This window comes from Benincasa hispida, chromosome 5 (genome assembly GCF_027475165.1).
Source record: "Benincasa hispida cultivar pf3 chromosome 5, pf3_genome.v1.1, whole genome shotgun sequence".
NCBI lineage: Eukaryota > Viridiplantae > Streptophyta > Magnoliopsida > Cucurbitales > Cucurbitaceae > Benincasa > Benincasa hispida.
In genome coordinates this window covers 24482327-24495059 of record NC_143482.1, presented here as the reverse complement: position 1 = coordinate 24495059, position 12733 = coordinate 24482327, and the positions used below count along the sequence as shown (strand labels likewise).

At 39.0% G+C, this 12733-nt stretch overlaps 1 protein-coding gene across 2 annotated transcripts in view; it reads right to left on the bottom strand.

Annotated features, from left to right (window-relative positions):
- Positions 1-726: 726 nt before the first annotated feature.
- LOC120077504 (peptide chain release factor PrfB1, chloroplastic-like) overlaps positions 727-12733 on the bottom strand; it is a 50118-nt gene continuing 38111 nt past the window's right edge. For both annotated transcript variants that reach the window (XM_039031409.2, XM_039031412.2), the window contains exons 3-6: positions 2669-2872; positions 2290-2505; positions 1873-2059; positions 727-1187 (exon numbers count right to left, since the gene is read on the bottom strand). In XM_039031409.2, coding sequence (XP_038887337.2) covers positions 883-1187; positions 1873-2059; positions 2290-2505; positions 2669-2872 — 912 coding nt within the window. In that variant the 3' untranslated portion in view covers positions 727-882. The remainder of the gene's footprint in view (positions 1188-1872; positions 2060-2289; positions 2506-2668; positions 2873-12733) is intronic.

The following is a 12733-nucleotide window of genomic DNA, read 5'->3' as shown; positions in this document are numbered from 1 at the left end:
ACAAAGATTTTTTTGAATTTCTACAAACTCAATTAAGAAATAATTAGTAATGAATAATTAAGAGTCTCCATAGAATAGATTTACGAGTTTTGCCTTCTTTGAGTGATGATATTTTTCTGAGACTTAATCTTAAGGAAAGAATGTATATTTTCTTAAAAAAAAATGATTGTTTAAGCTGCTTATAATAGTTTTTTAAATATGTGATTTTCTTATCAGTTCTAAAACACAAAAACATAAATATTACTACCCACTTATCTCTCTTATATACAATTACTATCATTACTAGAGTTTGTCGAGTCATGTGATTGCCGTGTTGCATTCACATATTAGTAATTTATCCTATCTTAGACAATTGTTCATGAGTCATTGAGTATCATATAGGGAACAAAATTGTTTTAACAAAACAACGAAATTTCAAAATAAACTATTTTTTTTTTTTTTTGTATTTTTAGCGATGTTTATTTTTGATATTTTTCTTTTTTTGATTTATGATTATTCCATACCTATAAAATATTAATGACATTTTTTATCATTATGATTTAAATAAAATAAAACTAAAAACAAAGATATAATAAAAAATTAGAAACAAACAATTACCAAACATGGTTTTTAGATTTTAGAAAACAGAAAACAAAAATTACAAATGTGTATGGTTTTTGTTTTTTTTAAAACGGATTTAAAAAACAAATATACAAAACTAAGAAACGAAATGACCAAACGGGCCTCTAACAATGGAAAAGATTTATATTCGATAGAGTCAAAATTCACAGAGCTTGCAATGCACAAGAACTTTGCCTCGTGCCCTTTGCTCCTTTGAATATTAAGTAAGAACAATACGTAATACATCAACAATCAAGGCTGACTATTGGTTTATGCCAATTTTTAGTCAGCCTCACCAGTAGATAATGCCATACTGTACTTGTATTTGAGGTAAGCTTTGATGAAGTGCTCCAGTTCGCCATCCATTACAGAGACAATGTCTGATGTCTCATATCCTGTCCTAACATCTTTCACTAGCTTGTATGGATGAAACACATAGTTCCTTATTTGCTGCCCCCACTCGGCCTTTACGGCATCTCCTCGTATTTGCTTGATTTCGGATGCACGTTGCTCCTCGGCTATGACTAACAGCTTGGCTTTCAACCGGCTTAATGCCTTGATCTTGTTCGCCAGCTGTGATCTCTCCTCTGCATTATAGTTGAGAAGAAGAAGAAATGACATTAATTCAGAGATTATTCATAACTTGCTGTAAAGAAATATTATTCGATTCTATCAAAACTTGTCACCAAGCCAGGTTGAATTACTAAAATCATGGAACATGGAAAGTCTGAAAGGTTTGCTGTCAAATGAAAACATATTTGGTTCACTTGGTATGAATGGTTTCAGGTTGACTACATCAATCCTAAGCAGAAGACTTCAAACATGGAGGTTTAAAGGACAACACTATGCCAAACATTTCCAGAAACTATTTGGCTTAAATTTTTTCTCGAAGAAAAGCGATGTTTGGATTGACTTGTGAGAAAAGTGTTTTTCAAAAAATTCATTTTTATTTAAACACTTTTGATAAAAATGGATTAAAATACACTTGAAAAACTATTTTGAATGATTGTCAAACATTCCAATTTCTTCCAAAATGATTTACTTTTTAAATTAAACACTTGAAAATGTATTCCAAACACATCCTTAATATGATAACATTACATGTCAATCAATTGATTTGATCATAAAAGTGAAATGATTCTGCTTTAAGTGAGGATCACTTTGAACAATTTAGATAAAAGTTAGGGACGCTGTTCTATTATTAACTCTTACTGACAGAACAGACATCAAGCTTATGGTGGTTACAAGTACTTCTAAATTAGAATATGAAACCTGTGCAGCGAACTGTGACGCCTGTAGGGATATGAGTGATGCGTACAGCCGTTTCGACCTTGTTAACATTTTGACCTCCTTTTCCCCCGGCCCTTGAAAAGCTTATTTCCAGGTCCTCTTCTGGCAGTTCAACATCCATGGACTCATCGGGGAGGAGAGGCATGACTTCTACACCAGAAAAGCTTGTCTGCATAGAGCTTATATTAAAACATGTAGGCTCAATCTTCAAACAATCTATCTTGAGGAAACATGAGCAAGTGGACTTAGTTTCACATCATTCATTACAAGTCAATAAATCATTCTGGATTGTAATTTTCAGTTCAAGAAAATTTTAAAACTTTGTCATTACGTAACTTTACTTGTCTACCTTTTCTTTAATCTCCAAGCACTGGCAATGTCGGTTAGGGTTAAAATTACCTGTCGAAGTCCTTTAGAGTTAAAAGGAGACTGACGTACTATCCTGTGCGTTCCTTTCTCCCCAGATATATATCCATAAGCGTAACAGCCTTCAATTTCAATTGTAGCTGATTTTATTCCAGCTTCCTCTCCAGCAGATTTTTCAACTACTCTTGTTTTATATCTTTGTTTCTCTCCCCATCTCACATACATCCTCAGGAGCATGTCAGCCCAATCCTGCACTGGATATTGTAAAAATTTAATATGGGAGAAGCAATAAATTTCGTGAAGTTGGAGCTCAAAATTCCACAGTTGACCATAATTCCTACAAGCAGTTTAGAAAACAAAACCAAAAAAATACTTTGAAAACAGTTTCCAAGATAAGCCCTCAACTATTTACCTGCGCATCAGTACCCCCAGCTCCAGCCGAGATAGAGATGACAGCACCTTCTTTGTCATACGGACCAGAAAGAAGTTGAGATAATTCAAATTGATCCAATGCCTTGTTTAGGTCTTTAATGATACTAGTAGCCTCTTCAAGAAGCCCAGCATCTACAGAGTCCATCTCTTCAGTCAGTTTAACGATTGTTTCTGCTTCTTCAACCTGAATCATCATTTTACACAGCCCACATGAGGAGATGATTTCATTCACTTTTCAAAAGCTTGGTTAGGCTATTGCCTCAAATGTTAAGGCTTAGTTTGGTTGCAGTCAAAGGAAGTTTTAGTCTAATTTTCTTAAAATGAATTATTTCCAAGTGATTTTATCAGCACTCTAAATAAAGAGTACTTTTCAAAGTAAGGGTCCATCTTTTCATTGGATCGCAAAAAATAAAAAGAGAAAAAACAATCTGCACATAGTAATAGAAAGAATGTTAGCGGTTTGAAACCAAATATTGCAATTTCAACTAATATACAGAGTCCTTGCCATGATAAACTTGTGTAAACTGTGTTCTGCATATTCATTTATATCTTTTAACCAGCTATCAAACCCAGAAACCCATGCAACTCTTTCACGTTCTTGGGTCGCAGTCATTGGATCATGGCTGGGATGTTCTCACCATCCACCTCCACACCCTGACTTGAAACCCAATGACCTAGATACTCTGTACAATTCTTGACAAACTGGCACTTTTTCTTATTGGCACACAAGCAATGCTCTCTTAACAAACTTAACATAAGTACAAGTGTAGGATATGCGAATCCATGTCGGGGCTATATATCAGACTATCATCAAAAGATATAAATGACTATGCACAAATCTACACTTCTCAAGTGGGGTTGTATACAGAATGCCCAAGCTTGGAATTAAATTCATCAAAACTTCTCATCAAAAAAGACGAAAATGAAGCAACGTAAATAAGGTCGAAAAACTTCGTTCATGAGGGCCTGAAATGTTGTCGGTGCATTCGTGAGGTCAAACGGCATGCCCAGGAATTCTTAAGGTCCCTCGTGTCAAAAATGTTGTTTTCTCAATATCTTCATTTTTTAACCTTATTGGCACCTGGACCATAGATTGATCTTCGAAAAGACCTTCGCACCGTTCAACTCATCCAACAATTCGTCTATCATAGGAACCGAAAACTTATCTACTACCATTGCACAATCAACTGAATGATAATCCACACAAAATCTCCAGCTACCATCTTTCTTCTTCACAAGTATAACCGGACAAGAAAACAGGCTAATGCTAGGACGAATGATTCCAGCTGATTGTCATTGATTAACCGTTCGATCTCGTTCTTTTGCGCATGTGGATACTATCGAAAAACAGCTTGTAACCCTAGGGGTATTTTAGTAATTGTATGTACCCTAAGGCTTCCCACTAGTCTCTTTATTTGGCCTATTCTCGTGACTTTGTATATCAGAATTAATAATAAAATCAGTCTCTATCGTGGTTTTTTCTCCCTGATCTAGGTTTTCCACGTAAATCTTGTGTTCCTTTCTTCCTCTTTTTTCAACATGGTGTCAGAGTATGGCGACGAAACCCTAGCCATCATTGATGAAAATAGACTAGATTCTCATCAGCAACCTCCATTGGAACTAGTCGAGAAGCCGATATCACCAAAGCCATTCGGGAAGCCATGGAACAATACCTCCAAGCCGCGCTGCCGAAAATCATCCAATCCGTTTCAGACCCTAACCCTAATCAGCCCAGTTCCAGTCGTCCATCCCCAGCCGACCAGATCCCAATCACAGCCGAACCGAAAATCGCCCAGCCACGCGACCCCGACGATTTCCAGCCACTCAACCACTCCCAAGCGCCGCGGATGTTCCAGCCGCTCGACCACTCCCAACTGCCACGTTTCCAACCGCATGACCCCAACTACACCTCCTCATCGGTCGACCCAACCGGTCGCGACTTCCCATCTGCTTCCAAACAGCTGTTGTGGTCGAGCAGAACCAACAGCCAGTGCGACTTCTCATCAGCAGTCTGCTCCGATGGCGCTGACGGTCGGATCTGCACATCAGCTTTGTCGGAGGTCTACAGGTGATCTCCTACGGCGTTTTGCCCATCTACAGCAGCAGTTTGCAAATTTCGAAGGTTCTTGGGACACTCTCAACCAGATTTCTCGGCCAACATACTAGTATACTCTGAAAACCCAGTAAATTATTTCCCTATTTTACCCACTACAAATATCCTGTCTGGATCCATGGGAAATTCTGTAGGGTTTATTACTGGAGAGAAATTGAATGGCCAGAACTACTTTTCCTGGTCTCAATCCATCAGAATGGCCTTGGAAGGACGTCATAAGTTTGGATACTTGACTGGAGAGATACCTAAGCCCGTTCCAGGAGACCCTCAGGAGCGAATCTGGAATGGAGAAGACTTACTGTTGAGATTTGTTTTGATTAACAATATGGAACCCCAGATTGGCAGACCGTTACTCTATGCTACAACTGCCAAGGATATTTGGGATGCTATTCAACAACTTTATTCAAAGAGGCAGAATGAATCCTGACTCTATACGTTACGGAAACAGACACATGAATGTAAGCAAGGCACTATGGACGTAACGTCCTATTTTAATAAAATGACTCTATTGTGGCAGGAGATGGATCTTTGTAAGGAGACAATCTGGAAATGTACTCATGACTCTATTGAAGAAGCGATTATGTCTATGACTTCCTGGCCGGATTAAATTTGAAGTTTGATGCCGTTTGGAGTTGGATTCTGGGGCAACGCCCTACTCCCTCTCTCATGAAAGTTTGTTCAGAAATATGCCTGGAGGAAGATAGATCAACTGCAATGAATAACCCAGTCATTACCTCTACTAATGCTACGACTTTTGTCACTAAGTCCTCCAGTACTAACAGTGATAAAAGGCCCACTCCTGTCTGTGAGCATTGTAAAAAGTCGTGGCATACAAAGAACCAGTGTTGGAAGCTACATGGGCGGCCCCCAAATAGTAAACGTCGCCAGTCACATGACAAATCAACCTCTGGACGTGCCTTTGTGAGTGACTCAGTAAATGAGAATCCTCAGCAACAACCCTCAGCAGATAGTACGACCAGCCTAAGTACGGTTGGAGTCAGTGCCATCGCCCAGTCAGGTAATATCCAGTCTTTTAGTCTTATTAATATTAACGGAAAAAAACCTTGGATTGTTGACTCAGGGGGCGACAGATCATCTTACTGGTACCTCTGATCAGTTGCTCTCATATTGTCCAAGTGTCAATAACGAACGAATTAGGATTGCAGATGGGTCGTTCGCACTTGTTGCAGGGAAAGGGCATTTATCTCCGTTTGAGGGTTTGGTTTTGCAGGATATTTTGCATGTTCCTAAAATTTCATATAATTTGTTATCCATCAATAAGATTACAAGAGATCTGAATTGTCAGGCAGTATTTTCACCCGACTCTGTTTTATTTTAGGATCTGAGCTCGGGGACGATGATTGGCACTGCCCGACACGATAGGGGACTCTACTTCCTGACTAATGATGCTTCCTCTAGGAATGATTATAGGACTAGCCTTGTCTCTTTAAATTTTTCTATTTATGAGAATGATTTTCTGTTATGGCATTACCCATCCAAACTTTCAATACATGAAATTCTTATTTCCGCATTTATTTCACAATATTAATATATCTTCTTTAAATTTTGATGTGTGTATTCGTGCCAAACAGAGTCGTGTCTCCTTTCATTCCCAGCCCTATAAACCATCCAAACCCTTCACCTTAGTCCAGTGATGTTTGGGGTCCCTCACCAATCACAACCTCCACAGAGAAACACTGGTTTGTCACGTTTATGGATGACCACACTTGGCTTACTTGGGTATTTCTTCTCACTGATAAGTCTGAAGTGTTTACTTGGGTATTTTGAGAAGTGATAATGGGCGGGAATTCTTTAACACTTCCTTCCAGGAGTTCCTTGCATCCAAACGGATTGTCCACCAGAGTTCGTGTGCCTACACTCCCCAACAAAACGGGATAGTCGAAAGGAAAAATCGTCATTTGGTGGAAGTGGCCAGGTCCTTGATGCTATCCACATCACTCTCGTCTTACCTATCGGGTGTTGCCATCCTTACTGCTGCTCACTTAATCAACCAAATGCCTTCCCGGGTCCTCAACTTTCAAAACCCATTAGACTGTTTGAAGTGTTATCTGTATTCCAACAACTCTATGCCACTGTTGAAACCCAGTTTAGTGCCAGGATTGGTATTTTGAGAAGTGATAATGGGCGGGAATTCTTTAACACTTCCTTCCAGGAGTTCCTTGCATCCAAACGGATTGTCCACCAGAGTTCGTGTGCCTACACTCCCCAACAAAAAGGATAGTCGAAAGGAAAAATCGTCATTTGGTGGAAGTGGCCAGGTCCTTGATGCTATCCACATCACTCTCGTCTTACCTATCGGGTGTTGCCATCCTTACTGCTGCTCACTTAATCAACCAAATGCCTTCCCGGGTCCTCAACTTTCAAAACCCATTAGACTGTTTGAAGTGTTATCTGTATTCCAGCAACTCTATGCCACTGTTGAAACCCAGTTTAGTGCCAGGATTGGTATTTTGAGAAGTGATAATGGGCGGGAATTCTTTAACACTTCCTTCTAGGAGTTCCTTGCATCCAAACGGATTGTCCACCAGAGTTCGTGTGTCTACACTCCCCAACAAAACGGGATAGTCGAAAGGAAAAATCATCATTTGGTGGAAGTGGCCAGGTCCTTGATGCTATCCACATCACTCCCGTCTTACCTATCGGATGATGTCATCCTTACTGCTGCTCACTTAATCAACCAAATGCCTTCCCGGGTCCTCAACTTTCAAAACCCATTAGACTGTTTGAAAGAGTCCCCACTACTCGTTTAGTCTCCAATGTACCACTTCGAGTTTTTAGCTGTGTTGCTTTTGTTCACTCCCATGGTCCAAACAGCACGAAATTTACCCCTCGTGCTAAAAAATGCGTCTTTGTTGGGTATCCACTTCATCAGTGTGGGTATAAATGTTACCACCCATCCACTCGCAAATATTTTGTTTCCATGGATATCACCTTCCTTGAGGATCAACCCTTCTTCCCTGTAAGCCATCTTCAGGGGGAGACATCTAGTGAAGAGACTAACTGGTCCACTTATACATTCCCTTGGAGTCATCTCCCATTCCCGAACATGTCGGTCCTATCCTCCCTACCAATTAAGTCCCATGGATAACATACTATAGGAAGGATCTCAGGAAGGAAGCAGTGTCACCTGTTGCACCTCCGGTTCCGATCCATGAGTCAAACGCGACATTAGATATGTGTATTCCTGAAATCAATGAGATTGATACTTGTATTGAGGCTAACGAATGCAGAGAGGAAAAAGGAGGAAAAGGTGCTGACAACACCACTATAGCAGATGGGAAGACGACGATAAATAATGATTCGGACACAACTCTTGAAAATGTGAGTGATACTAGAAATAATGGTGAAAAGGTGATATCTGAAGATGAAACCCAGGCAGAAGAGACTAGCGATCACAATGGAAATTCTGACAGACTGAAGGAGCATGATGCTTCTCTTGATTTTCCAATAGCCCTGAAAAAATGTATTCGATCATGTACAAGGTACCCTATGCATAGTTACATGACTTACAATAACCTGTCATCTGAATTTTGGGCTTTTACCACCAGTTTAAATACAGGAGTGATACCGAGTAACATACAGGAAGCAATGGGAACTGACGTTTGGAAAGCCGCTGTTATGGAGGAGATGAGGGTTCTTGAGAAAAATGGAACATGAGACTAGGTGATCCTACCCAAAGGGCACAAGACAGTTGGATGCAAATGAGTTTTCACTATAAAGTTTCAAACGGGACTGTTGATCGGTACAAGGTCAGGTTAGTTGCAAAAGGGTTTACCCAAACCTTTGGGGTAGATTATTCGGAGACATTCTCTCCCATGGCTAAACTCAATACTATCCGAGTATTACTATCAGTTGCAGTTAATAGAGATTGGCCTCTGCATCAACTAGATGTAAAGAATGCCTTTCTCAATGGAGAACTTGAGGAGGAAGTTTACATGAATCCTCCCCCGAATTTGAAGATCAGTTCAAACAGTGACTCTACCGACTGAGGAAGTCGCTATATGGGTTGAAACAGTCTCCTGTCAAAGGACAAGGGTATACCCAAGGACACTCAGATCACACACTATTTACAAAGAAGTCAACTTCAGGAAAGGTTGTTCTCATCGTGTATGTTGACGATATTGTGCTCTCCGGTGATGATGATGATGAAATTGTGAAACTCAAAGCAAAAATGGCCAAAGTATTTGAAATTAAAGACCAGGAAGTTAAGATACTTTCTCGAAATGGAAGTAGCCCAGTCAAGGGACAAAATCTCAGTGTCCCAACGGAAATACATGATTGATCTTCTAACGGAAACAAGAATGACTGGGTGCAAACCTACTGACACCCCAGTTGAATATAATTCAAAGCTCAGCAATACCAGCAACAGTGTCCCAGTCAATAAAGAAATGTATCAGCAGTTAGTTGAGAAATTGATATACTTATCTCATACGAGACCCGATATTTCATATGTAGTGAGTGTTGTCAGTCAGTTTATGCAGGCTCTTTATGAGGAACACATGACAACAGTTGAACACATCCTACGATATCTAAAAGGTACACCAGGTAAGGGGTTAATGTTCAAGAAGTCTGATAAACGTTGCATTGAAGCCTATACTGATTCTGATTGGGCAGGGTTTGTTATTGATAGAAAATCAACATTTGGATATTGCACATTTGTTTGGGGTAATCTAGTGACCTGGAGGAGCAAGAAACAGGGAGTTGTGACCAGAAGTAGTGCGAAAGCTGAATATCCCATGAGTTTAGGGATATGTGAAGAAATTTGGTTGATAAAAGTGTTGTCAAATCTTCATCAAGACAATGAGCTCCCAATGAAACTGCTTTGTGACAATAAGGCAACAATAAGTATTGCTAAGAATCCTGTTCAGCATGACAGAACAAAACACGTTGAGATCGACTGGCACTTCATCAAGGAAAGACTTGACAACGGAAGTATATGCATTTCTTATGTTCCCTCAAATCAGCAAATTGCAGATGTGCTCACAAAAGGGTTACTGAGACAAAGCTTTGATTTCGGTGTATTTTAGTAATTGTATGTACCCTAGGGCTTCCCACTAGTCTATTTATTTGGCCTATTCTCATGTACTTTGTGTATCAGAATTAATAATAAAAATCAGTCTCTATCGTGGTTTTTTCTCCCTGATCTAGGGTTTTCCACGTAAATCTTGGGTTCCTTTCTTCCTTTTTTTCAACATATACCAATATGGGTGAACCTTGGTAGGATCACTCCCCTCTTTCAACTGGATTTGGTGACATCTGACTGCGAGGGCCTTCAGGCATGTTAAACACATCCTCATGTTCTTCAATCAATTTCTCTACTATTGGCCGATGCTCCTCCAATGTCCTTTTTGAAGCATTACTTGCCTGTCTTCTTTCGGAATGCCCAATGCCCAAAAGTCAACAAGGAATCCTTGATCTTCGGGTTGCCAAGTTTTTGTCAACATTTTTAACAAGACTTCCATTTGTGCCAATGTCGGATCACCCTTCAAGATTAACTTCGCGTCACCATCATATACATCATGCATAGATTCTTCCAATTAATACTCATTGTTAGGCTTCCGGAGCCATTGCATGCCCAAAATGGTCTAAATTTCTGCAAGGACACTAGGTCCACCTTTGTGATATTGATATTGAAATTACGATAATACAAGCCAACCGGCCGATTCGAGAGTGTCGAACCTCTCCCAAGTTCACTCTATCCAGTTAGTACAATAAAATATTCCATAACTCAAACACCACACAAAACACAAAATATATGTTAGACAACACAAGCAACTAGCCCAAAACATAACAAAAGATAATAAATGCCCATTACTGACTAGGCCCAACATCAACAGGCTGCTTGTTCCTTCTAACACAAGTTTTAATGATAGGAGGCCTAACAATACCCTGGTGCGAATTCAACCTTGAACCATTGCATGTAGAAGGATCAATTACAAGAAGATTCAAGAGGCATTTACATTACATCTTCAAATACTAGCAAATTCACAAGAACCAACAAATAATTTTGAGACCAAAGTTTTATATAATGTTAGTTCAATGAATCAAGAAGAGAATGATATGAAGATGACACGGTGGTCAAAAAAAGTTTGCAAATTTTGTGAAGAAAATGCGTGTGCACTACATGGGGAAATGTGATGTCAAACCTTGTCAAACGTGCACATCTACTTTTCTGCCTTCTAGAGGAGAGATTTAAGGCAATTTGAATACTTTCTACATTTCTAGTTCTGCATTTTGACTTATAATTTAGTATGCAATTAAGTTTCAAGTTTCTAGGTGTTATTTTCTACAATGTGCAATAGTGTAATACCAAAAGTCTGATTTTAAATAAAAGTGATCTCTCTCAAATGAGGTGAGGAAAACTTTATTTATAGAGGGGAAAACAGAATATAGCTTTTGTTTTTACAATTGAATTATAATAACATAATATAGTTTCTATTTTTACAACTGAAAACTAACAATAAAAACTTACAAACTGAAGTTCTGTTATTTACACCATATTCCATCCCCTTAAAATTCAGACTCGTCCTCGAGGTTTATCAAGAAGCTAACAAGAAATCATCAGGAGCAAAGTAGGGTTTCAAATCTGCTACATTGAAAACTGGATTGATGTGAAGGTCAATCGGTAGCTCAATGTGATAAGCATTCGAACCATATCTTTATAGGACTTTAAAATGCCCATTTGTCTATCTTTCAGCTTGTTGTAAGTTCCAGCTGGGAACCTTGTCTTACGTAGGTGGATCATTACAAGGTCTCCTTTAAAATTGACTTCTCTTCGTGACTTGTCTTTAGTTTCTTTGTAAGACTGTGTGGTCTTCTTTAAATGGTCATGAACTTCTCGGTGCAATTCTTCTATTCTTTCAATCATACTTTCAGCTTCAAACTAATATCCACAAAAGAAGGTAAATGGGTAAGATCAAATGTGAGTCTAAGAGGTTGAGTATATACTACTTCGAATGGGCATCTTCCCATTGATCTATTCTTCATGTTATTGAAAACAAACTCCACTTGAGCAAGGGACAAATCCCATTGCTTTGGTCGTGAACCACTTAAACATTGCATGAGATTTCCCAAAGTTCTATTGGTTACTTCAGTCTGGCCATCAGTTTGTGGATGTCAAGTGGTGCTGAATTTCAAACCATTGTCAAACTTCTTCCATAAAGTACGCCACAAATGACTTAAGAATTTCACGTCTCTATCTGAAACGATTGATTTTGGTATTCCATGAAGTTGAACTACCTATCTGAAGAATAAGTTAGCAATATAGATTGCATCACTCGTTTTTTTGCATACTAGAAAATGGGTCATTTTGCTGAAACGATCCACAACCACCATGACTACATCATATCCTCTTTGTGTTTTGGGTAGACCAAGAATAAAGTCAACATATAGGTCTTCCCAAATGGTTGTGGGGATTGGTAATGGAGTATATAATCTGGCATTTGTAGAATTTCCTTTGGCTTTTTGACAAATAGCATATCTTTTGACAAAATTATTAACATCCTTTCGAAGTTGTGGCGAATAGAATCGTTTGGATACTAATTCAAATGTTTTGTCTTAGCCAAAGTGCCCTACTAAACCTCCAGAGTGAGCTTCTTTTAGGAGGGCTTCTCGAAGAGAAGTGTGAAGGGATACATAGTCGTTCTCCTTTGAATAGGAAGCCATTCATAATATGGAAGTCTTCAACATTCAAATAGTGAGCACATTTGTACCAAATGTCTGCAAAATCATTGTCATCCTTGAATAGTTCGGGAAGGTGGGAGAAAGTCGTTACTTCCATGGCTAAAGTAGTAAGAATTAGGCCTTTTCGACTTAGGGCATCAGCCACTTTATTTTCTTTGCCCAATTGGTGTTTAATGACTAAGTCAAACCTTTGTATGAAAGAATTCCACCTTGCATGCAAACGGCTTA